Genomic DNA, 25,036 nt, shown 5'->3' on the forward strand with positions numbered 1-25,036 from the left:
TTACTTATTTATTAAACATAGTGGCACAATCCAAGGAAACTCGTGGCAACTTTCACTGCATAGACAATATACAAACATCCACAGTAGAGAAATAAAAACTTCTAACACAATAAGAATAAAAACCATGCATGTGTAACATAAAAAGTTAAGTTTAAGTTTACTTTATTGTGATTGTACCTTGTTCAATGAAATTAAATGCCATCTTCAGTACATACATAAGAAAACTATAAAAAAATAAAACACAAACACACATCCTTCACATTCTACACAACTGAACTGAAAACCTCTGATACTGCATTAATATTACACTATACCTGTGACGGCGAACAAAGGCATGCGTGCCAGAGGTGGCATGCAAGCCATTGCCCCTGTTCAGCTCTGCTGCGGATGCGCACATACATACCAAATGTAAAATCACAAAACTTTTTCTTCCCCCAGTAGGGAGTTTATAACCTTATACAAAGCACAGGATAGCAGTTATCTGATGCAGTAAGGGAGAAGTAGACACACCTCACCTTCTTCATCACCATCATGTAGGCCTGACTGAAGGCATGTATCCATGCTTTATTGGATTCATGGGAGCAATAACATTTAGTGCCTGGTTTGCTGCCTGATGGTAACTGCTTACAAGATTCTGCACAAAAACAACCTATGAGAGCTGGGAAATGCCTTCTAAAAATCAATTAAAAAACAGACATCTGAACTGGGGGTCTTTTATTTGTTTATGTGGGACTTTGATTCAATTTCTGACTCCTGGTGACTGCCTGGACTTAGGTAGCCCTTGACTTATGACTATTCATTCAGCATCTATTTAAAGTTATAGAATAGAATAACAGAGGTGGAAGGTACCTTGGAGGTCTTCTAGTCCAACCCCCTGCTTAGGCAGGAAACCCTACACCATTTCAGACAAATGGTTATCCAACATCTTCTTAAAAACTTCCAGTGTTTGAGCATCCGCAGCTTTTGAAGTCAAGTTTTTCCACCGATTAATTTTTCTACCTGTCAGGAAATTTCTTCTTAGTTCTAAGATGCTTCTCTCCTTGATTAGTTTCTACCTGTTGCTTCTTGTCCTATTCTTGGGTGCTTTGGAGAATAGCTTGACCCGTTCTTCTTTGTGGCAGTTATGGCATTGAACAAAAGGGCTTACAAGCAGTCTCCAAATTTACAGCTGTTGCAGGTACATTTACCATGTTGCAAGAGGTTCCAGAGCTGAACAGTCCTAAGGCTGTTTGTGACCCCATATGGCAGGGTGCAAGGACACAGATGAAGAGGAGATAGGCAAGTGGTAAGAACTGAAAAGGAAGCAGCCTTTATTTTGCTGAGACTCGAGATCAGGAGAGGCCAAGCCCAGAATGGCTTGGATTGGGGTGGATATTCAGTTAACAACCAATAGAATTCAGTTAACAACAGCAACAGGGAGTGCCAGGACTGCTATTGCTAAGAAATTCTGTCACATGATATCACACTTTACAACTGCATTGCTTAACAACCGAAATTCCAATCTCAATTGTAGTCATAAGCTAAGGTCTAAATTATGGTCCTGCAGTTTTCTTGGCAAGGCTTTTTCAGAAGCAATTTCCCCCCACCTCCTTTCTAGGGCTGAGGGGGAGGGCAAAACTAGAACTCAGTGTCCTCATTTCTAACCTAATATCTTTATTCCTATACCAGTGCACGATCTGATCATGGCAATGTGATAGAAATTGTCTCCACCCCCAGATCTTTCAATAACAGCTCAAGGAAAAAAAATAAGATTGAAAGTATGCCCACCAACATGCATCAAACCATGCAGCATACATGGAGATATGCCTATAATCACTCCATAGGACATGAATTTTGAGTTCTTTCCTATTTAAAAGGAGCCCTGAATTGTGACTTAAATCCAGGCTGAAGCAGGAGATTCAAGGTACTTGAGTGAGACAGGAGCATGTACCAATGGAAAATAAATGCTTTCAAATGGTTTCAGGTATCAATTGTTTGCAGTGATACCTCCCATGCAACTGCTAAGAAATTAATCAGTTCTGCTGCCCAACTGCAATGTGCAAATGAAAAGCCTCTAACAGTTTCAGAATTAATTTTGCAAAAGTCTTGAATCTTCCAATAAAAAAACACAAACAAATAATAAATATAAGAAATATTCATACTTTGATTTCCTAAAGGAGAAAAAATATTGATAGATTACAAGAAATGATTAAATGTACAGAGAGACCTACCAATTGCCGTGCTTGTGTGTGTAATCTATTATTTTCCTCCTCCATACTTCTTGAAAAAAATTTCAAATCTTCCAATTCATTTGCTGAGATTTTAGCTTGTTCCAGTGTTTGCTGGTTACTGTAATATAACAAAGATTGTGTTCAGTCATAATGATCTGAACTCTGCCTTTGTGATGAACTGACAACAAAGTTGAAAATGAAAGGAAGAAATAATTAGATATTAAGCTAAAAATTAAGAAAGAAGGTAACCTGGGCATAAACTTATATTGGGAAACTGGCACTGTAGAAAGAAGCCAAAAACAGTATAAAAAGATGTTGACAGAGAAAAATATATGAGGCATAAGACATGTTCAATGGAGTGAGAATATTTCAAAGATCTGTACTGATCCCTCATTGAGTTATCTCTGTTTAACTTTCAGCAGTATATGCATAATGTTGTATAAATGCATTAATATTCTTTTTTTCCTTTTCCTAAGTGCTTTCCCATATTTTTAATGTATTAGTTGCATTTTGAGATTAATCCTTATCAATGGCCCCATGTAAAACAGTTCTGTCATTTACCTTCTCAGCTTCCCTTTCAATTGAGAAATCTCTTCAGAGAGTCTTAAATTGAGCTCTTCTGCAGCCTCAATAGTTCTCTGTAGTTTAACATTCTGCACTGCTAACTGTTTGTTGTCATGTTGTAAGTCCTTGATGCTATTTGTCAAGTCAATAGCCTCTTCCCTTTTTTGGAAAAAAACAGAAAAAGCCAATAAATTGGAAAATGATTTTTGCCATTATATTCCATTATAATGCTAATTATACCACACTCACCATTACATATTCTATATATGATATGTAACATACCATATGGATCAAATATTTTATTTTACGCAACAAATTGTTCATTACAACTATGGGGTCCAGAATACTTGTGGACGAATAGTTCCTATTGCCAGTAATTCACTCTTCTTCTGATATAAGCTACAGGTTCAATGCAAGTAACTTTTCACTATTTCGTCTATTATAACAAATATTATGGATATATATACCTTTCAATGTGTATCTTACATTTAAAACATTATTCATCTCACTTCTTATTCAAAAAGTTCTCATAGTGGCTGACAAATAGTAAATCAGATAGCCAGACCATACATATACCATATATATATGTACAAAGTAAGCAGAATTTTTTTAAAAAAACTTTTTTATCCTGATTACACAACATGTTGTGGCATATAATTCCTTTTAAAACTATTTTAGAAGAGATTAAGGATTGACTGTAAGAATTCACAGAAGATACTACATCTTGGAATAGCATTAGTGTATATCATATTTTTACTATATTGTGTTCAAGAGATTGTTCTCAAACTAGTATATATTATTATTTCTGATGGCATATAAGTTACCCATGTTAATAACGCATTATTGAGAAAACTAAACAAAAATATAAAACTACTCTTATCAATCTTTATTTATAATTAACATATGCTTCTCAAAATTAATACTATGTGAGATAGATTTATTGGAGTTCCACCTTCAGTTTACTTTCTTTATTATTCGCATACCACATTTCTCTAAACTTAGCTTGTTGCAGTCAAATAACAGCTAATACTCATGCTGTCTGCTTCAATTAAAAAAGCTCCTACACAATATTTATGGAATAAATTTTAGAAGTATCAGATGAAATTCAGGTATGTGCAGTCCCCTGCATCACCATCTTACTGGAAGTCCAGTTATTAATGGTCCAAATGGATACCATGCACATTGATAAATACTGTATCTGAGCAAGGGGAAAAGCAGATATTCTCTCCATTGAAAATCAGTAATTAGAGAAACTAAATTGGCATTGATTAGCCTTTTGATTTGCTGCAACCTTAATTTGTTTGTCCTACTAAGTGCTAGTAGAATATTTATCCAGCCTTCTGGAGTTACAAGTTATAAGTTAATTGATATAAAAATAAACTCAAAATCATGTTCGCCATATTTTGATCAAAATGTTTATACAAATGCACTTTAACTTTTCAAAACCAGGGTATCTCATCTCCTAGGATCAAAGGCATGAAACTGTAGAACATGAATGAATGTTTATGGAAAAATTTAGGTTGAATATATATTACCGCGTTTCCCCGAAAATAAGACATGTCTGGATAATAAGCCCAATCGGGCTTTTCAGCACATGTGATAATATAACTCCCCCCAACTACTTACCCGCATGCACAGCCGATCCCACCATTTCCTCTGGTTGCTTGCTGCGCAAACAACATGATGTGAGGCCGCAATGCCGGGGGGGGGGGGGAGAGGATGGCATGCCCTTCCTGTTCTTCCTGCCAGCTGAGCAGCCCAATATGTCCCACTCCACCCCAATGGCAACAGCAGCCTGGCTGCTTCCCTTCCCCACCGTCTCTTTATCGAGAGGGGTGGCAGGTGAGGTGGGGGAGAAGCAAGATGCGTGAAGTGAGACGTGGTTTCCCTTGCCGTCTCTTCTCCCCCCACCTCACCAGGCATGGCAGCGTTCAAGGAGTTTGATTTAACTTGTGAGAAGGTTTTCTTTTACAGCATGTTTCTCTGGACACAATGGCGAGGAAGGGGACGGAGCTTGAAAGGTAAGACCTGCGGCTTGCTTCTTGCCTGCCCCACCTGCCATCCCCAAACTGCATCTCTAAAGGGGGCGGGTGGCTAAGCGAGGGGCAGGAACCCTGCCATGCCCAGTGAGGTGGGGGAAGACGAGACAGCAAGGGGAGCTCCTCTCGCTCCACGTGTCTCGCTTTTCTCCTGTCCCATCTGCCACCCCTCTCGATAAAGAGATGACAGGGAAGGGAAGCAGCAGTTGCCATTGGGGTGGGACATGTTGGGCCGCTCGGCTGGTGCCAAGCGGGAGGGGAGGCGATGGCAGCAACAGGACATCTAGTCCCATGCTCGCCACTTCCTGCACCCCCAAAATAAGATCCCCCCCCCGATAATAAGGCATAGCTCTTACTTGGGGGTGGTCAAAAGAAAATAAGACCCTGTCTTATTTTTGGGGAAACAGTATGAAACTAACAGTACAGGTAGTTTTTGGCTTACAACAGTTCATTTAGTAACTGTTCAAAGTTACAACCTCACTAAAAAAAAGTGACTTATGGCTGTTTTTCACACTTACAACTATTGTAGTCTCCCCATATTCACATGATCAGTATTCAGATGCTTGGCAAATGGCACATATTTATGACAGTTGCAGTGTCCTAGAATCATGTGATCATCTTTTGTGACCTTCTTACAAGCAAAGTCAATGGGGAATCAAAATTGATTTAAGAACTGTGATAATAACTTAACAACTGCAGTGATTCACTTAAAAACTGAGGCACAAAAGGTTGTAAACTGGGGCAAAATTTGTTTAACAAATGTTTCCCTTAGCAGCAAATTTTTAGGCTCAATTATGGTCCTAATTTAAGACTACCTATATTCAGTTACAGGCACAGTAACATAAATGAAATAGCAGAAAGAATAAAGAAATCAGAATTAATATTGCCTGTATGGGCAGAACACACTTAATGAACAATTCAAGAATGTTCACTCTTTGGGTAGGAGAGATTTGCTATTGGAATAAAGAGGTTATTTGCAGAAGAGTTTGATGAAAATATATATCCTTATTAAACTGTGGGCAAAGAAACATAAAAAATGCCACATTAAAACATATCCATATGCCATACTGTATTCTCATGCAGTATTACTCCGCCATATTCAACAGGAATAGGAATCCAGAAGTATCAACAGATGACAAATGTAAACCAAATTGTATTATCAACAAGCAAGGAATTTGGAAACACCCTATTTTACTTATTCCATTTTGGCAGTAACATTTATTGATTATGTTCAATTCTAACAATTTTCAGAATGCACAATTATGCCACTTATTTGAATCATTTTGATTTCTTGGCTTGAAATAACTCCTGATATGACAAATTTAAACACTGCAATTTTATATTGGTGATCAAACTTCCAAAAATGCAACATTTAACTCCATTAACAGTCTCTCTGAAATTCAAGGCAAGGGATTTAGCTGCCTGCCTTCAGGATATTTGCAAGCATCATTTTATTTTCCTCCCTTAAATAGATGCCCTCCAGAAACGCTGTATTACAATTTCCAACATTTCCATTTCCAACTAGAATAGCTAATATCCTTACTGAAACTGATGTAATTACAAGCCAACTTTTTACAAGCCAACTTTTCCCTCCTTTTTTCAGGAAAACTTCTGAAACTTTTCTTTTCTGGATAGCAATAGAGAAACTACATAATATGCAAATCAGATCTGCAGCACTGGTGGCTTATTTATATGGATTTTTCTTTTCTATGTACATGGTTTTAGAGGATTTTAAATGTTCATTGTTTATTGTTCATTGTTAGCCAGGTAAGGCTTTTGGAAATTGGTGAAATGCACATAAAGTCAAACATTTTTTTTATCATGCCTAACTTTCTTTAATATAATATTGCAACATCACAACATTTGAGAACTCTTACAGTACAAATGGATTTATCTGGGAAAGTTAATATTGGTGCCAGAGCAAACTGTAAGTCAATTTCTGAATACTGTTAATACTCACCCTTCCTGTTGACAGTCTGCAATCCAATCTTTCATAACAGTATAGAAGGTAAAAAAATCAACAGTAAACCCTTGTTCTTCAGGGTCCAATCTCTTGTAGAGAGATTGAAGCCTCCAGTCTTCACAGCTTTGTCCTGTCATTTCTTGTAAGTATTCAATGATGCGAAAAACAGAAACCTGTCCTATAATCAAAATAAAGTGGATTATGAATGTGAGCACAAAATCCAGGCAAGATTTCAAAGATAGTTTGCCATTGTCTCCTTCCTAGGGCTGAGAAAGAATGACTGGCCTTGGGTCACCAGTTGGCTTTGTGCCAAAGGCAAGACTAAAACTCCAGTCTCATGTTTCTAGCCTAGTGCTTTAACCACTACAATAAACTATGTGAACTAGCTGCTTTGTAAATCAGTAAATCTTAGAAAACTCACAGAAGAAAATTTTGTTTTAAATGCTTAAATGTAGAGTAATTTTTGTTTCATTTTTTAAATGAGTTTCTTATGAACACAGAAAATCAGTTGCAGCAAAACATTGTTCTGAAACTTCAGTATAGAAGTAGGAAAAGGTCTAAAATACCCTAAACATTTTCACTAAATTTTAAAACATTTCAGCTTAGTACATGATTTCCCTATGTTAAGGGAACATAAAGGTTCCCTTCGCATGTATGTGCTAGTCATTCCTGACTCTAGGGGGCGGTGCTCATCTCTGTTTCAAAGCCAAAAAGCCAACGCTGTTCAAAGACGTCTACATGGTCATGTGGCCGGCATCACTCAACACCAAAGGTGCATAGAACACTGTTACCTTCCCACCAAAGGTGTCCCTATTTTTCTAGTTGCATTTTTTATTGCTTTCAAACTGCTAGAAGCTGGTACAAGTAACGGGAGCTCACACCGGTTAATAGAATAGAATAGAATTTTTTATTCTATTCAAGTGTGATTGGACACACAAGGAATTTGTCTTGGTACATATGGTGTCAGTGTACATAAAAAGAAAAGATACCTTCATCAAGGTACAACACATGATAGTCATAGGGTACAAATTTAACACTTAATGATACAGCACTTAATGATAGTCATAGGGTACAAATAAGCAATCAGGAAACAATCAACATCAATATAAATCATAAGGATAGAAGCAACAAAGTTACAGTCATAAGTGGGAGAAGATGGGTGATGAGAACGATGAGAAGATTAATAGTAGTGCAGATTTAGTAATATTTTGACAGTGTTGAGGGAATTAATTGTTTAGCAGAGTGATGGCGTTCAGGAAGAAACTGTTCTTGTGTCTAGTTGTTCTGGTGTGCTCTGTAGAGTCATTTTGAGGGTAGGAGTTGAAACAGTTTATGTCCAGGATGTGAGGGGTCTGTAAATATTTTCACAGCCCTCTTTTTGACTCGTGCAGTATACAGGTCCTCAATGGAAGGCAGCTTGGTAGCATTTGTTTTTTCTGCAGTTCTAATTATCCTCTGAAGTCTGTGTCTGTCTTGTAGGGTTGCAAAATCAAACCAGACAGTTATAGAAGTGCAGATGACAGACTCAATAATTCCTCTGTAGAACTGGATCAGCAGCTCCTTGGGCAATTTGAGCTTTCTGAGTTGGCGCAGAAAGATCATTCTTTGTTGTGCTTTTTTGATGATATTTTTTATGTTAGCTGTCCATTTTAGATCTTGCGATATGGTAGAACCTAGAAATTTGAAGGTTTCTACTGTTGATACTGTGTTGTCTTGTATTGTGAGAGGTGGAAGTATGGAAGGATTTCTCCTAAAGTCTACCACCATTTCTACAGCTTTGAGTGTGTTCAGTTCCAGATTGTTCCGGTCACACCATGAGGATAGTCATTCAACCTCCTGTCTGTATGCGATTCAGGATTGTCTCGAATGAGACTGATCACTGTTGTGTCATTTGCGAACTTCAGTAGTTTAACAGATGGATCATTAGAGATGCAGTCATTGGGACTTCCGGTTTGGCACCGTAGGTGATGGCGGTGATCTTTACGATCACCAACCTCTGGATTATGTGGAATCGCTAGGACAGCTTAAATCTGCTGTCCAGCGGTTCGGAAAACCCCCTCTTCGGGAGAAGGAGAAGGTGGTGAGCTGAGGGCAGAGGTTGAATTTCCCTAAAGCCCCTGAGAAAAAAGGGGTTTGAAGGGTTAAGTTCCCTCCAGTAACCCGAAGTGCTCCAGATCCGAGGATTCTTCTGCTTTGGCGGAACCAATCACCACGACCAAACGCCGAGATTTATTTTGGACAATAAAGGATTATACCGGACAGAACGAAAGTGGGAGAACTTTATGCAAGTAGCCAAGCCGATTCCCCGATACTTTGTAACAAGCTTGAAAACAGTAAAAAAATGGAGGCGAATTGTTAACAAGTTAACGAGTGGAAAGCGAAAGTGATACTTTCAGCGTTTGCCGTCTGCAGTTGGTAATTTGCATGTTACTTGCTGCTTTTACTCTTTAACTCTTTGCTGCCTGCTGATAGAATCTAGGGGAGATTTTTAAATACTGCTTTAAAAGACTGTGTTTCTTAGAGGTTAAGAAGATTTAAAGTGAATATTAAGTTGGAAATAAATAAATAAATAATTTTATAGAAGATGGCAGCCAAACAATTAAAGTCTACTGTAACAAAGAGCTCTGGAACTTTATCAGCTGGTGCCTCTCCAGCTCATACAGCAGAGACTAGAACATTGAATTTAGAGGCGTTACAAGAGAACTTAAAAGGCTTTATAGAAGAAAAATTTAAAGTAATAACTGATGAGATGTCTGAAATGAAAGAGCAGATATCAGAAATTCAAGTGGGAAATAAAGAAGTTAAAGAAGGATTTGTAATGGCAGTACAAAGTTTGGCAACGAATGTGATTTTATTGGAAGAGGAGGTTGAAGAAATTAAGCAACATAATTTAAAATTAGAAAATAAAATGGATGAATTTCAAAGTAAAATGGAAAAACAGAGGATGAAATAGTTTTGATACAATATAGAAATATGGAATTTGCTCTTAGAATTCGAGGTTTGAAAGAAAATAAGGAAGAGAATTTAAGGAAATTTTTCTGAAGTATTTGCTGAGATATTAGCAGCTCGTCCAGCAGATGTGGCTTATCAAATTGATAAAATATATCGTGTGAATTCTTGGATAGCAAGGCAAAAAAGTTGCCAAGGGATGTTGTTATTTATTTTACAAACAGAACAGTGAGAAATCAGATTTTGCAAGCTTCATATAAGGGAGAAGATTCAGATTGCTGGTCAAGATATTTTGATATTAAAGGAAATTCCACCAAAATGTTAAGGGCTAGGAAGGAATTTGCCTTCCTGGTGAATGAACTTAAAAACATCAGATTGAATATAGATGGGATATTCCAACTGGTATAATAGTATATTATGCAGGAAAGTACATCGTTTCAATACAGTTGGAAAAGCAAGAGAATTTTATGTTGAGGTATTAAAAGTTGGAAGTCTTCCCCATTGGAAGCTAGAAGAAGGAGGCTGAAGTGAAGGAAGAGAAGTGAAGCAGGTACAAGAACAGATTGTGATGGAAGAAGATTTATTACAAGTGTTGGAAATACCTACGGGTTTAGATTCAAAAGAACAAAGGCTGACAAGAGCTGCTGCTAAGCGCAAGGAACAAGAGATGAAGGCACAACAACAACTGGCAACTACTACAACGGAAACAGTGGGAGGAGCAAGGCCTAAAGTAAAATGTGATCTGCGGCTGGTGTTCCAAAAGTTTCCTTGGCCGATAATGGCAATTAAACTATTATCTTGGAATGTTAATGGCCTGAATTCACCGTGAAGAGAAGGAAAGTATTTCATTATTTGAAACAATTTAAAATGACATTACCTGTTTACAAGAAACACATATTAGATCTTGCTAAATGTTGGAGATGCGATTGTGAAGATGCTACTTATTACCATATATGGTGGACTTGTAAAAAAGTTAAAGCATTTTGGATTAAAGTATGGTGGATCATGCAGAATATTTTGAAAAAGAAGATTAAGTTTACTCCAGTTCTTTCTACTAGGAATAATTATGGACTATACAGCTATAGAGACTAAATTGATTTTGAACTTAATAACAGTCATAAGACTTTTGATTGCTCAGTATTGGAAGAAAGAAGAATTACCTACAATCGAAGAATGGACACTCAAAGTATCAAATCTGGCAGAGATGACAAAATCTCCGCTTACTTGAAAGACTATACACTAGAAAAATATATTTTAGAATGGAAAATGTGGATTGATTATATTCAAAATAAGTATCAGATAAAAAAATATCGAATAGCATATGAGTAAATTTAGGAAATATTTTGTATTAGATATATTTTTGAAGGAGAGGGGAATTGAGAGTGTGACTAAGTGTGGTGTGACTAGAGATTATAATTTAGGAATTATTTTGGATTATGATTGTTAGTTTTGATACCCTGCATTTTGTTCTGGGAAGTCGGGGTGGGGGTGGGGGTAAGGGGAGGGAATTGGGGGGTTTGGTAGAGATGGAGTGATGGTTAATGTACAGGGATTATTGAAGAAATATAATTAATGTAGGTCGGGTCTGCATAGTTACCATTTTAGAGCGGTGAGGAGGAGAAAGAGAGTAGGAGGTAGGAAAGAGGAGAAGAGGAAGGAAGAGGGATAGTAGAGGGAGAAGGAAGGTGTAGGGTGGAGGGAGGAGTGGATGTAGATAAGAGAAGGAGAGGAAGGTTTGGAAAGTAAAAGAAGGTAGAAGAGGGAAGAGTGTTAAAAAGGGTGGTGGTGACTGGGCAAGCCCGACTAATTGTATATAACTGTACATTGGATGAATTATTTGATACGATTGTAAAAATAAAACTTTTTAAAGTAAAAAAAAAGAGATGCAGTCATTGGTATACAGAGAAATGGGGAAAGCACACAGCCTTGAAGGGCCCCTGTGCTAATTGTACAGGTATCTGATGTGATTCTGTTTAGATTCACCTGCTGCTTCCTGTTTGTTAGGAAGCTTATGATCCACTTACAAGTGTGTTCAAGTACGTGTAGCTGGTTTAGCTTAGTTAGAAGAGTATCTGGAATGATGGTATTGAATGATGAACTAAAGTCCACAAAGAGGACCCTTGCATAGGTCTTTGGAGATTCAAGATGTTGTAGGAAATAGTGCAGAGCCACATTAACACCAATATCTGTTGATCTATTTGCTCGGTATGCAAATTGCAAGGGGTCTAACAGCAGATCTGTAATGGTTTTCAAGTGGGACAGCACTAGCCTTTCAAAGGTTTTTATGACTACAGGTGTTAGAGCAACTGGTCTGTAGTCATCCAGTTCCTTGATGGTGGGCTTCTTTAGCACCGGTAATATGTAGATGGTAGTAGAGCATTTGAAGCAAGAAGGAACATAGCACATCTCTAGTGATTTATTGAAGATATGGGTGAAGATGGGGGGCAATTGGTCAGCACAATCTTTTAAGCAAGAAGGAGTTATCTTGTCTGGGCCGTTAATACAAGCACTAGGGATTGAACCACTGAACTGCCGATTTTTCTATCAACAAGCTCAGCATCTTAGCCACTGCGCCACCATGTCCGTTTTTAATTATATTTTATTTCCCTGTTAATTATATTTTATTATTTTGTCTACAATTTATTTATTTAATTGGATTTTTTATTTAATTGGATTTTATTTTATATGGACAATAACTTTATACATGCCATTTAATAAAAATTCTTTTTAAAAAAGATAAAAATATGTTCCTTTTTCAGCTATGCTAATTTTCTCAGCTTTTTATATAGTCACTGTTGAACAAAATGTTAGTTATGGGGCAATTATGAGTCTTTTTCACTTGCCCCCATGATAGCATAAACATGCAACTTATTTTTTCTACTACATTTTCATGAGGTTGGCATTCCTAGCTGATTCATCAATGCTTCCAGCAATATTTCCATAGTTATCTCAATAACATTTTCCCCATGGATTTGATCTGATATGCTCAAAGTACTTTCATTGTTGATGTGGTCAGCATTTCTGGGTTATCTTAGGCTATTGTGGACATATCGCTTTCTCTAAGTACTGCCTTCCATGACAATTTTATAATAGGCTGAAACACTGGATACTTCCACAGAGTGATCTGCCCATATAATACCTAGCCAGGGCTTTCAATAGCATTTGTCAGATCTTACATATTGATCATAGATTTAGTTTTTTTGAAAAAGTAGGAGCACTGTGCTACACAGATTGATTTAAACTGTGCAGCCAGGTTCTACCGTATGTTTTTTGCTAGTTCTATCAACACTGAATACATTAAAGATCTTTTGTTGTTCCAAATGTAGTTTCATAGAACATAGAACCATAGGGCTGGAAGGGACCTTAGAAGTCTTCTAGTCCAACTTACTGCTCAAGGCAGGAGGCCTTATACCTTCCTGATCAAATGACTGTCCTGTCTGTTTTTGAAAACCTCAGTGATAGAGCATCCACAAATCCAAGAGACAACCTATTCCATTGATTAATTGTTCTTACTGTCAGAAAATTTCTTCTTACTTCCAGATTGGATCTCTCCTTAACAAACTTCATTATAGTATTATATGCATACTTTTACTTATATATACTTTTTCTCTCATGATGAATTATTGTTTATGTTGATGGTTGTATATACTGTTGTGACAAAATAAAAATAATAAAAAAAAAACTAGTAGTGGTGTTTTGGAGAGTAAGTCAATCCGTTCTTCTCTGTGACAGCCCCTCAAGTACTGGAATTCAGTTATCATGTCCGCCATAATCTTTCTCTTCCAATAACCTAGACCTAGACCAGGTGTCAGCAACCCGCAGCTCCAGAGCTGCATGCAGCTCTTTGACCCCTCTCATGAGGCTGCCTGCTGATCTGGTCGCGCGACCTGCTCTCTGCCCCAAGACACTGGCCAACCTGGCTGTGGCCAACACTAACCTTGCTAACATGAGGGCTGGCAGGGTGGGAAAGGGATCCAGGAGGAGGGTATGATGGAAAGGGGGACAGGCCACAGCTGAGGAGCACAAGCCGCAATGGCGGCTTCCCCAAAGGTTGTTGCGGGGCCAGGAGAGCATGCACAAGTAAAGATACTCTCCTCAAGTGAGCAACCGGGCTTGACTAAAGCACAGCGAAGGTGCATGGAGTAGGCGGGTTGACCAGCTGACCGATGAGTGTCTTTGGCGAGGGTGCTCCAGTTTTCTCCAAGCTTGATCCCCGGGGTGGACATGCAAGGTTCAGCAGGGCCAGCTCCCTTTTCCCGCTCCATGGGCCTTTGCTGCGCTTTGGCCGAGCCTGGCCACTTGCTTGTGGAAGGTATCCTCGCTCGTGCGAGAGAGAGGGTATCCTTGCACGTACACGTGAGATAAATGAGAAAGAGAGAGAGAGAGAGAAATAAGAAAATGGAGGTAGATAATGAGAGGAAAAAGAGAGAAACAAATGAGAGAGAGAGAAGGGAAAGAGGGAGAGAGAAAGAGAGAGAGCTGGAGGGAGAATGAGAGAGAGGAAAAGAGAGGGAAACAAATGAGAGAGAAGGGGGAGAGAAAGGAAAGAAGGAATGGAGGGGGGAAGGAAAGAGAAATACAGATACAGAAAGATCTTGACAGTCTGGAACATTGGGCACTATCTAACAAAATGAAATTCAACAGCGAAAAAAGTAAGGTTCTACATTTAGGCCAAAAAACCCCCAAAATGCACAGGTATCGGATATGTGGTACCTTGCTCAATAGTAGTAACTGTGAGAGGGATCTTGGAGTCCTAGTGGACAACCATCTAGATATGAGCCAGCAGTGTACAGCAGCTGCCACTTGTGGCTCCCATATAACACCTCTCCTGTGCAGGCTGCACTGGTTGCCGGTGGTCTTCAGGGTGCAATTCAAGGTGCTGGTGACCATCTTTAAAGCGCTCCATGGCTTAGGACCGGGCTATTTACGGGACCGCCTGCTGCAACCGATAGCCTCCCATCGACCTGTGCGCTCCCACAGGGAAGGTCTCCTTAGAGTGCCGTCAGCCAAACAATGTCAGCTGGCGACCCCCAGGGGGAGAGCTTTCTATGTGGGGGCTCCTACCCTCTGGAATGAGCTTCCTCCGGGGTTACGATCACTCCCCAACCTCCGGGCCTTCCGACGCGAGCTCAAGACCCTCTTGTTCCATCGCGCAGGGTTGGCCTAATTGTTCTATGGTTTTTAATTGGGATTTTATTATCGTTTTTAATAGTTTTAAAATGAGCCAAAATTTAATTAGATTTTTAGTGTTTTTAATTTTTATTATGACTTGTTTTATATCTGGCTGTGAACTGCCCTGAGTCCTTTGGGAGAAGGGCGGTATAGAAATTTAATAAAATAAATAAATAAATAAATAAAAAAGCCAATGCAGTTCTGGGTTGCATAAACAGAGGGATAGAATCAAGATCACGTGAAGTGTTAATACCACTTTATAATGCCTTGGTAAGGCCACACTTGTAATATTGCATTCAGTTTTGGGCGCCACAATGTAAAAAAGATGTTGAGACTCTAGAAACAGTGCAGAGAAGAGCAACAAAGATGATCAGGGGACTGGAGGCTAAAACATATGAAGAACGGTTGCAGGAACTCGGTATGTCTAGTTTAATGAAAAGAAGGACTAGGGGAGACATGATAGCAGTGTTCCAATATCTCAGGGTTGCCACAAAGAAGAGGGAGTCGAGCTATTCTCCAAAGCACTGAGGGTAGAACAAAAAGCAATGGGTGGAAACTAATCAAGGAGAGAAGCAACCTAGAACTAAAGAGAAATTTCCTGACAGTTAGAACAATTAATCAGTAGAACAACTTGCCTGCAGAAATTGTAAATGCTCCAACACTGGAAATTTTTAAGAAAATTTTGGATAGCCATTTGTCTGAAATGGTGTAGGGTTTCCTGCCTGGGCAGGGGATTGGACTAGAAGACCTTCAAGGTCCCTTCCAACTCTGATATTATTATTAAATACAGAAATGAGAGGGAGAAAAAGAGAGAAAAATGAAAAATGATGGATGGAGAGAATGAAAGAGAGGAAAAATAGAAAAATGAGAGAGAAGGAGGAGAGGGAGAAAGAAATGAGAGAGAGCTGGAGGGAGAGAATGAGACAGGAAAAGAGAGGGAAACAAATGAAAGAGAAGGAGGAAGGAAGGAAGGAAGGAAGGAGAGAGAGAGAGAGAGAATAGAAATGAGAGGGAGGGAAAGAGAGAGAGAGAGAGGAAGAGAGACTCATTTTCCACAGAAAAAACTGGGAGTCACAAAATTTGGGCGGCTGAGAGGATGTCATGTGACTAGGTTAAAAAAAAGTTCACTTAATCAATTCCAACTTTGCGAGATATTCTTCTTTCACAAGAAGTTGGAGTTGATTGAATGAACTTTTTTTTTAGTCCCACAAACTTGTTACTCTGCACAGGATGGTGAAAAACGTGACAGAGAAACACAACAGAGCTGAAAATCAAGTAGGCAAAAAAAATGCTTGGGGAAAGCGAGGGCCTGGGCAGTGGTGGGTGGGGCAAGCTCCACGGCAATGGCGAAACGGGCAATGGAGTGGCCCTCTCTTCTCCCTGCTCCTCCTCTTTCCCTTGTGCTAGCTGCTCCATTTCCTGTTTCTACATTGCAGTGCAGCACCGAGGATCCACTTTGTTAGCGTGTGTCTCTGTGTATAATTTGCCTGGCCAAACTAACCCCGCAGTCTCCCCTGCATTGGGCTCAGCTTCGATTGGGTCGGTCAATTGGTTGGTTGGAGAAACGCGATGGAGCTGGGCTGGGGCGACAGTGCACGTGCCCGGAGAGGGCTCTGAGCAGGGGTGAAATCCAAATTTTTTCCCTACCGGCTCTGTGGGCGTGACTTGGTGGGCATCACAGGGGAAGGATACTGCAAAATCTCCATTCCCATCCCTCCTGGGGGAAGGATATTTTATTTATTTTTATTTATTTATTTATTTGTCACAACAGTATATATAAGCATAAGCATGAAATAACTACGATATATAAGCATATATATAAGCATAAGTATGTAGTAACTACATTAATTGGATATAATGAAAGGGAACATTAGGACAGGAATGGTAGGCACGCTTGTGCTCTTATGCACGCCCCTTACAGACTTCTTAGGAATGGGGTGAGGTCAATAGTAGATAGTTTTTGGTTAAAACTTTGGGGATTTTGGGAAGAGACCACAGAGTCTGGTAATGTATTCCAAGTATTAACAACTCTGTTACTGAAGTTATATTTTCTGCAGAAAGATTGGAGCGGTTAACATTAAGCTTAAATCTATTGTGTGCTCGTGTATTGTTGCAATTGAAGCTGAAGTAGTCTTCAACAGGAAGGACATTATAATAGATGATTCTATGAGTTAAACTCAGGTCATGTCTAAGGCGGCGGATTGCAAAATCTCTATTCCCTTCCCACTCTGGGGCCAGCCAGAAGTGGTATTTGCCAGTTCTCTGAACTACTCAAAATTTCTGCTACCGGTTCTCCAGAATCTGTTAGAACCTGCTGGATTTCACCCCTGGCTCTGAGTGCCACCTCTGGCATGTGTGCCATTGGTTTGCCACCACTGGCTTAGACATACTGCGCTCCCTCAACTATTCATACAATTTAGCTTCCACACCCTTCATCTTTGTTGCTCTTCTCTGCACATTTTCTAGGGTCCCAGCATCTTTTTTTATTTCATGATGACCAGAACGGTATACAATATTCCAAGTGCGGCCTCATTAGTGTGGTATAAAGCAGTATTATCACTTCTCATTATTTTGAGGCTATCCTTCTGTTGATGCAGCCCAGGATTGCATTGGTTTTTTTAGATGCTGAAGTTTTGTGTGGTGGGCGTATTTTTTCCAATTTAATTACTTTTAACTACTAAGTCTTTGGTGCTATGGTATTGAGTGTGATTAGTACATGCAAGTTAATCCAGTTATTGAGTGGGTACAATCGGCAACAGATAAATTCAGAATTGACTCTTAAGTTTAGTTCCTTTTGTAGGCCTGACTATTCCCTTGTAGCACTAGTTGAAGACTGGGTTTGTTTGTTATCACCACTCCTCCCACTTCACTCTGCATCCCTCTTCTGTATTTTACCTATCAGCTGGGCTATTTTTGAACCCAGACTTAGCATTTTTTCAAAATAGCACTAGAACTTGTTAAAAAATAATGTGACAGGTCACAGGTGCAGAAGAGGGATGGCAAAAGGACTAGAGAGAGGATTCTAAATACCCATTTAAACTCTGCTCATCACACATAAGAAAAGTGATTGGTAGATATTTCTTCTGCTAGCAGGCAAAAATTTGATGGGAAAGAAAATGAAACCAGAGAATCCAGTTTTTTTAAACTTGACTCACAATAAAAATGACCCATTCACAAACCTTCTTACTGTAGCAAAATAAGGATTCCAAAGGGGTTTTTATGTTAGCATACTTTTCTGTCAGTTCAAGGACTGGTGGATATCATTTTTACTGAGCTATCAGAAAGACCCTAAATCACTTCAGCAACTGCTGAGTGGTGATATAAAAATGCTTTAAGTCTAGTGACAAAATGATGTAAGTCCTTGAATCCCCTTTGCCTACCCTCTTACAAAAATATTTTACTACAGAATTCACTAGTTGGAATGCAAAGAACCTGCATATAAACAAAATCATTGCCAGCCTGGACTCTGTTGTATATACTTCTATACCACAGAAGGATGAAAAGTTATATGTTAGTTTCTTCATAATTTTCGGTTTCATTTGTTTTTCAAGCTTATATTCCTCACAGAATGAAGATATACTTGGATAATGGCTAGCAAGATCTAAGACTAAAAAAATACAGGTAGTCTTTACTTAAGAACTGGGACTTTTTGTCCTTTAACAATTGAGACTGGTAAACCTGTCACTAAGCAACATGATCATTAAGTGAGATGTCACATGACCGTAACTTGAGATTTCACTGCCAGCTGGCTATGAAGCACATAAATGACGATCATGTATCCATGGGGATGCTAACTGTAAGGGCCAGGTGTAAAGTTACTTTTTCAGTGTCATCGTAACTTCACACATTTGCTAAACAGGCCACTTGTTAAGAAAGGACTACCATTAAATTAAACTCTATTAACTGAGATTTTCTGTTGGAGTATATTGGTAAAATAATATTATATTATTAAAAACTCTTAGCAAAATAAAGAGCAGTTCTTTGATTACATGCTAAGTGCTTTCAAATGATATTAAAATGTTCTTTACCTGTTTCTTGTGGGTCACATGCTTTGAATGTGCATTTTAGTACATGTTCTTCCAAGTACTGGTCTGCATTCAAAATGATATTCTTATTGCTGATACCAATGCTGTCCCGTGTCATTGCTAAGGAATTAGGAAGTTACATTTAATAAAATTTGGATGTTTTTCTTAAGATTTGTTCAGTCTATTCTTGACCTTTCTTCTCTTTTAAAAAAATCAAAGAAGAAAAATCTTAACTGGTTCTCTATGGTCAGTGATTCTGAACTTCTTTATACATATAACTGATTCTGAAATCTATATCTTTTAATTATATAAAATGGCTGCTAATTTTTTTCTTTTGGACATACATGTTACAACTTGCTTCTGGGAATAAATCAAACTGAATTCAATGATACTTGCTCTGAACTAGCCTCTATATACCAAATCCCTGTGCCTATTCTAAAGAAAGAAAGAAAAGTATATGAACCATTGCTAATTACTACATCACGACTGTTTCCAACATCTTCTTTTAGGGAAAGTGTTACAAAGATGCTTTGACTCCAGCTGTAAAGTCTTTTGGAGGCAATGAAATATCAGAACTGTTTTCAGTTTAGAGTTCAGACATGGACATGGGGTAGGAATGGCTTTAATTGTTTGAACTGATTATGTCAACATATGTCAATGCAGGGAGTACACTGCTCCTGGTCCTTTGTGATCTCCAGGCTGCATTGAATACCACTGACCACATTATAATCCTATGTGTCATAATATGGTCAATAGTCAAATTCGGATCCATATGATCATATCTAGGATCAAAAACTGGAGGAACTTTTTATTGTGGTTCCACTCCTACCTAAATGGGTGATTCCACAGAGGATTTCCTTTTGCCTCTTCTGTTTAATCACCCATTAGTTAAAGATTGATATCATCAGAACGCTGATTAGACTCAGTAATATATTGTACCCTGGGCTGAGCCAGATATTGTCAATCCCCAACAGCAGTATATCCAAAGAAGTAAAATTCACATATAATCAGTTTAATTTCAGGAAGAAATGAATAACTTCCTTATTTTGAAAACTAAATTAAGAAAAAAACCATAGTTGTCAATTGTACAAATAAGTACACTAAGGTATGTTCTCTGTCCCCCATCCCACCTCCATAAATTCCTAGATTGAGACATTACTGATTTCTTAAGACTGAATTATCCTTCATTTTCCATGTTTTGCTTTCTGTTTCCAGATTCCAAGATCCTCAAAACAAGTGACACTGAAGTCTAATAAGGCAGCTCTTGTCTGTTCCAGCAGTTACTCTGGATAAGGTAGCACTCTTCCTGAAAGAATGGATCTGTGACACTTCAGGACTCCAAGTCATTGCTAGGATATCAAGGAGGCCTTGATTTAGCTTCATCTAGTATACACAGAGATCATGAGTAAAAATACCTGGCAATGATATTTTCATTCTTGCCCTTATCACCACTAGAATAGACTATTACAATGTGCTTTGAGAACTACCTGAAAATTGGAATTGGTGCAGAATGTAAGCATATAACCATACCATCTATATTGTGGGTAATATACTGGCTTCTAATAGGTTTCCAGACTGAAAGAGTTGGTTTTACCCTTTAAAACCCTAAATGTTTGGTTCCTAATATTTGCAAAACCATCTCTTCCTGTCCAATTTGTTCTGCTGGTTGTATACAATATGTTGAGGGTGGGTTCCCAGACTACAAGAGATGAAATCTAGGAGAGACCTTCTCATTTAAGGGCTCTATTTTATGGAATAGTCTTCTTCTAGAAGTCACATTATCTTTAAAAAAAAACCTATCAAATGGAGTTGTTCTAGAGGGTTTTGAAAAATTGATATGCCCTAATATGGATTGGTGCCATCACATTTTAAAATTTGCTATGGTTTATTTTAATGTTTAAAATAAAATAAAATTTTATCATCACTTTTACATTTTGTGCATTATATTTTTATAATTACAAATTGTCATGAATTGTACAATTTTGGAAGCACATAAATTAAATATTCTCCTATATTTAAAGAATCAATAGCTTTAAGAATAAATATTCTTTTGATTCAAAATAAAATATTAGATGAAAAAATGCAAATCTTTAATTATCTAGGTGCTATAGGACAGACAGGAAGAGCCATGGGGGAACGTAAAGCAGGGCATCAGCTTAGTGTCTCTATGTAGACAAGAGGACTACGTTCACACATACCCAACGCCACTGACCTCCAAAAAACTGCATATCCATAACCCAAATACAACCTATGCATATCTCATCCAATTGCCATAATGATATCTTACTGAATGTTTCTCATTTAAATGAAATTAGCAGCCAGTTGTATCTAAAACTTTGTCATACTTAAGATGCCAATAAAAACTAAAGTATATATTAATTTTAATAGAGTTAACCAGGAAGGGATAATGGTTCATAAAGCAAATACTCACTGCACTAAATATAAACTGCTATATTAACAATTTCAGGAATAGCTAATACTTACTACCTGCTGACAAAACTGCAGTTAATTGCACAGCTGTTGTATTCTCAAGCGTGTTGTGATAAGCATGATCCATCATCATTAATGAGTACTTCCTCACTGAAGGTTTTGATCTACAGTAGAATTCTTTCATAGGAAAAAGGTGACATTTTTATCATCTTGCAACAAACACCATAACAGTTCTACAATTTATAAAAAAGAAGTCTCTTTAGTTAATTACATAACAGGTTTTATGGTTGTAATAAAATATCCAATGGAATATCCCCATAAAAGGTCATTTATAAATTGGGCATCTACTCACTGTGCAAAAACCTGATAAAACATTTAAGCTCCCACCAGCCAGCTGGTCTTCAGGTCTCTGCCATGCATGAGCGGAAACACGGCATGTGCAGGGTCCATGCACATATGCATGGGGAGGGGCGCATGTGGGGGTCCACATATGTGCGGAGCGTGCACAGAGGGTCCTCGCACTGCATTTGGGGGGGGGGTTGGATGCACTTGTGTACATTCGTGTGTGCATGCACACACTTTGGGCCCTCAGTCTAGAAAAGGCTAGCCATCACTGATTCCCTAATCAGGAATAATACTTTTCTCCTTTTCATTGGACACTCTGTGATGTTTTCATGCAATTGGAACAGATTTCCCAGTGTGACATAGTCATGAAATGAAAATATTACTTTATTTCTCATCACATACAGAGGGATTAGGAAAGAAATAAACTGTTCCCAGCATAAACTAGGCACAACTTCAGGTTTATTTAAATACATAATATGAAGTTAAAAATGAATCTCTCCATCCAATCTACTATAAATGGCAGATTCTAGGACATGAGACCCCTTTTTTAAAGGAAATGGTAGTATATAAGCAACCATGCACTCATTCTTTTAGAATAATGTTCATTTAGGACAGTGGTAGTCAACTTGGTCCCTACCGTCCACTAGTGGGCGTTCCAGCTTTCATGGTGGGCGGTAGGGGTTTAGTCCAATACTGAAGCACTTTCCTTTTTTAAAAAATTTAATTGACTTTAAAAAAAAATTCATAGCATTATTTAAAAACATTTTCATTAGGTTTTCATAAAATTCCCCGTGACAATTTAAATTTCTGAAAATACACTATTTGTATCGCTCGTGCATAACTTTAGTTCATGTTATGTAAGTGAAACTAAATGGCGCTATAGTGTGACCGCAAACAAAAGAGCCTCATTCCAGAATAGCTCACGCATCTCCCCCCACGCCACTCAGCTGTAACAGACAAGCAGAGCTGGTAGCCGGCACCCCCCCCAACCCAATCCACAATGTGCGAGAAGCATGCGCAAACGACGATACACTTTATAAATCACCATTACTGTGTAACCGGTGGGCAGTTAGAAAACGTTACTACTAACAGAGATACAAAAGTGGGTGGTAGGTATAAAAAGGTTGACTACCCCTGATTTAGGAAGACAGAAGGAATTTTAAAGCAGTCCTCAAATCTATGAGGATGGTATAGATCCCTCCCTGACTCCATTATTTCAGACAGAATATCTGAATATCATGTTTTCAGGTCTGATCACGAAATCCGCAGAGGAGGTGGAGTGGCTATCTTTTACAAAAAATCACTGAATCTAAAAAATACTCAAGTTGCACATAAACTTGCTCTTCCTGAAACTATTGTATGTGAACTGTCCCTTAACATCACATTTCGCTTCTTGCTAAGCTACAGAGCCCCCGACTATGACATTGCACATGTGAACATATTAACCGCACTACTCACATGGGCTACCTCTTGCCCTTATCCTCTCATCTTCCTGGGTGACCTAAACCTACCTCTTATTAACTGGATAACAAATGAATGTACAACCGAACCCATCCATACTACCCTGTACAATGCTGTTACAAATCTAGGTCTTGATCAACTAATAACCAACAATACAAGACTCAACAGCTGCCTTGACCTCGTCTTCTGCAACAACTCAAACTCAATTTATGGACTACAAATAAAAGAACACTTTTCCAACAATGACCACAGCATGATAGACTTTTGTCTCAATATATGCCCTTACAATAATCTCCACAATAACGGCATTCCAAAATATAATTTCAAAAAAGCCAACTATGATCTTATAAATACCGACCTCTCATCTCTTGACTGGCAACATCTATTCTCTAACTGTACCACTGCTGAAGACCACTATAGAGTTTTCCTACTTGAAATCAATAGTTATTAAACTATATTTATTTATTTATTTATTTTGTCACAACATCATACAAAAAGATTATATAGTATATAACCATATAAACATATATAGGAAGAAGAAAAGAAAAACAATAGGACAGGAACGGTAGGCACGTTTGTGCGCTTATGCACGCCCCTTATGGTCCTCTTAGGAATGGGGTGAGGTCAATAGTAGAAAGTTTTTGGTTAAAGCTTTTAGGATTATGGGAAGAGACCACAGAGTCAGGTAAAGTATTCCAAGCACTGATGATTCTGTTGCAGAAGTCATATTTTCTGCAATCTAGATTAAAGCGGTTTACATTAAGTTTAAATCTATTGGTTGCCCTTGTATTATTGCAATTAAAGCTGAAGTAGTCTTTGACAGGAAGGACATTACAATAGATGATTCTGTGAGTTAAACTTAGGTCTTGTCGAAGGCGACGGAGTTCCAAGTTTTCTAAGCCTAGGATTTCAAGTCTGGTGGGATAAGGTATTTTGTTGTTTTCAGAGGAATGGAGAACTCTTCTTGTAAAATATTTCTGGACACGTTCAATTGTATTGATGTCAGAGATGTGGTGAGGGTTCCAAACAGGTGAGCTGTATTCTAGAATTGGTCTAGCAAATGTTTTATATGCTCTGGTTAGTAGTGTGGTGTTTTTGGAAAAGAAGCTACGCAAAATTAGGTTTACAACTCTTAGAGCTTTTTTTGCTATGTAGTTACAGTGGGCTTTGGCACTTAGATCATTTGACATGAAGACTCCAAGGTCTTTAACGGGATGGGGGTCGTCTGTAAGGTAATGTCCATCTAGTATGTACTTAGTTTTAGGGTTCTTTTTCCTATATGTAAGACTGAGCATTTGCTGGTTGAAATTTGGAGCTGCCAATTTTTAGACCAAGCGGTTAGATGGTCAAGGTCGTTTTGAATGATAGAAGTGTTGTCTGTGGTGTTAAATAGTTTGACATCGTCAGCAAAGAGAACACAATTACTTGAGATATGGTCACAAAGATCATTAATGTATAGAATAAAGAGTGTTGGTCCAAGGACGCTGCCTTGAGGAACGCCACTCTTGACAGGAACAGGATTTGATAAAGCATTGCCAATTTTGACCACTTGTTGTCTGTTAGACAGAAAAGCAGATATCCATTTGTGGAGGGGTCCTGAGATGCCATAGGATGTTAGTTTAAGGAGAAGTTTATCATGTACTACTGAGTCAAAAGCTTTGCAGAAGTCTATGTAGATTGCATCTATTGTATCACAAACCACCACCAAAATCAGGAAAAACACATTACCCATATCAATAAAAAAGCTCCAATCTAAAAAAAAAATCCCTCTGGCGAAAAAACAAAACTGGTTATGTAGCCAACTTCAGAAACAGCTACAAAAATATATGCAGCCAAATAAGGATTGAATGCACCAATTACCACATCAAACAAGAAGAC

At 38.3% G+C, this 25,036-nt stretch overlaps 1 protein-coding gene across 1 annotated transcript in view; it reads right to left on the reverse strand.

Moving 5' to 3' along the window:
• KASH5 (KASH domain containing 5) overlaps positions 1-25,036 on the reverse strand; it is a 44,135-nt gene that overhangs the window by 16,813 nt on the left and 2,286 nt on the right. Inside the window, exons 2-4 of the mRNA XM_058181795.1 lie at positions 6,774-6,954; positions 2,772-2,933; positions 2,211-2,328 (exon numbers count right to left, since the gene is read on the reverse strand). Of these exons, the coding sequence (XP_058037778.1) occupies positions 2,211-2,328; positions 2,772-2,933; positions 6,774-6,913 (420 nt within the window). The 5' untranslated portion in view covers positions 6,914-6,954. The remainder of the gene's footprint in view (positions 1-2,210; positions 2,329-2,771; positions 2,934-6,773; positions 6,955-25,036) is intronic.

This window comes from Ahaetulla prasina, chromosome 4 (genome assembly GCF_028640845.1).
Source record: "Ahaetulla prasina isolate Xishuangbanna chromosome 4, ASM2864084v1, whole genome shotgun sequence".
Taxonomy (NCBI): Eukaryota; Metazoa; Chordata; class Lepidosauria; order Squamata; family Colubridae; genus Ahaetulla; species Ahaetulla prasina.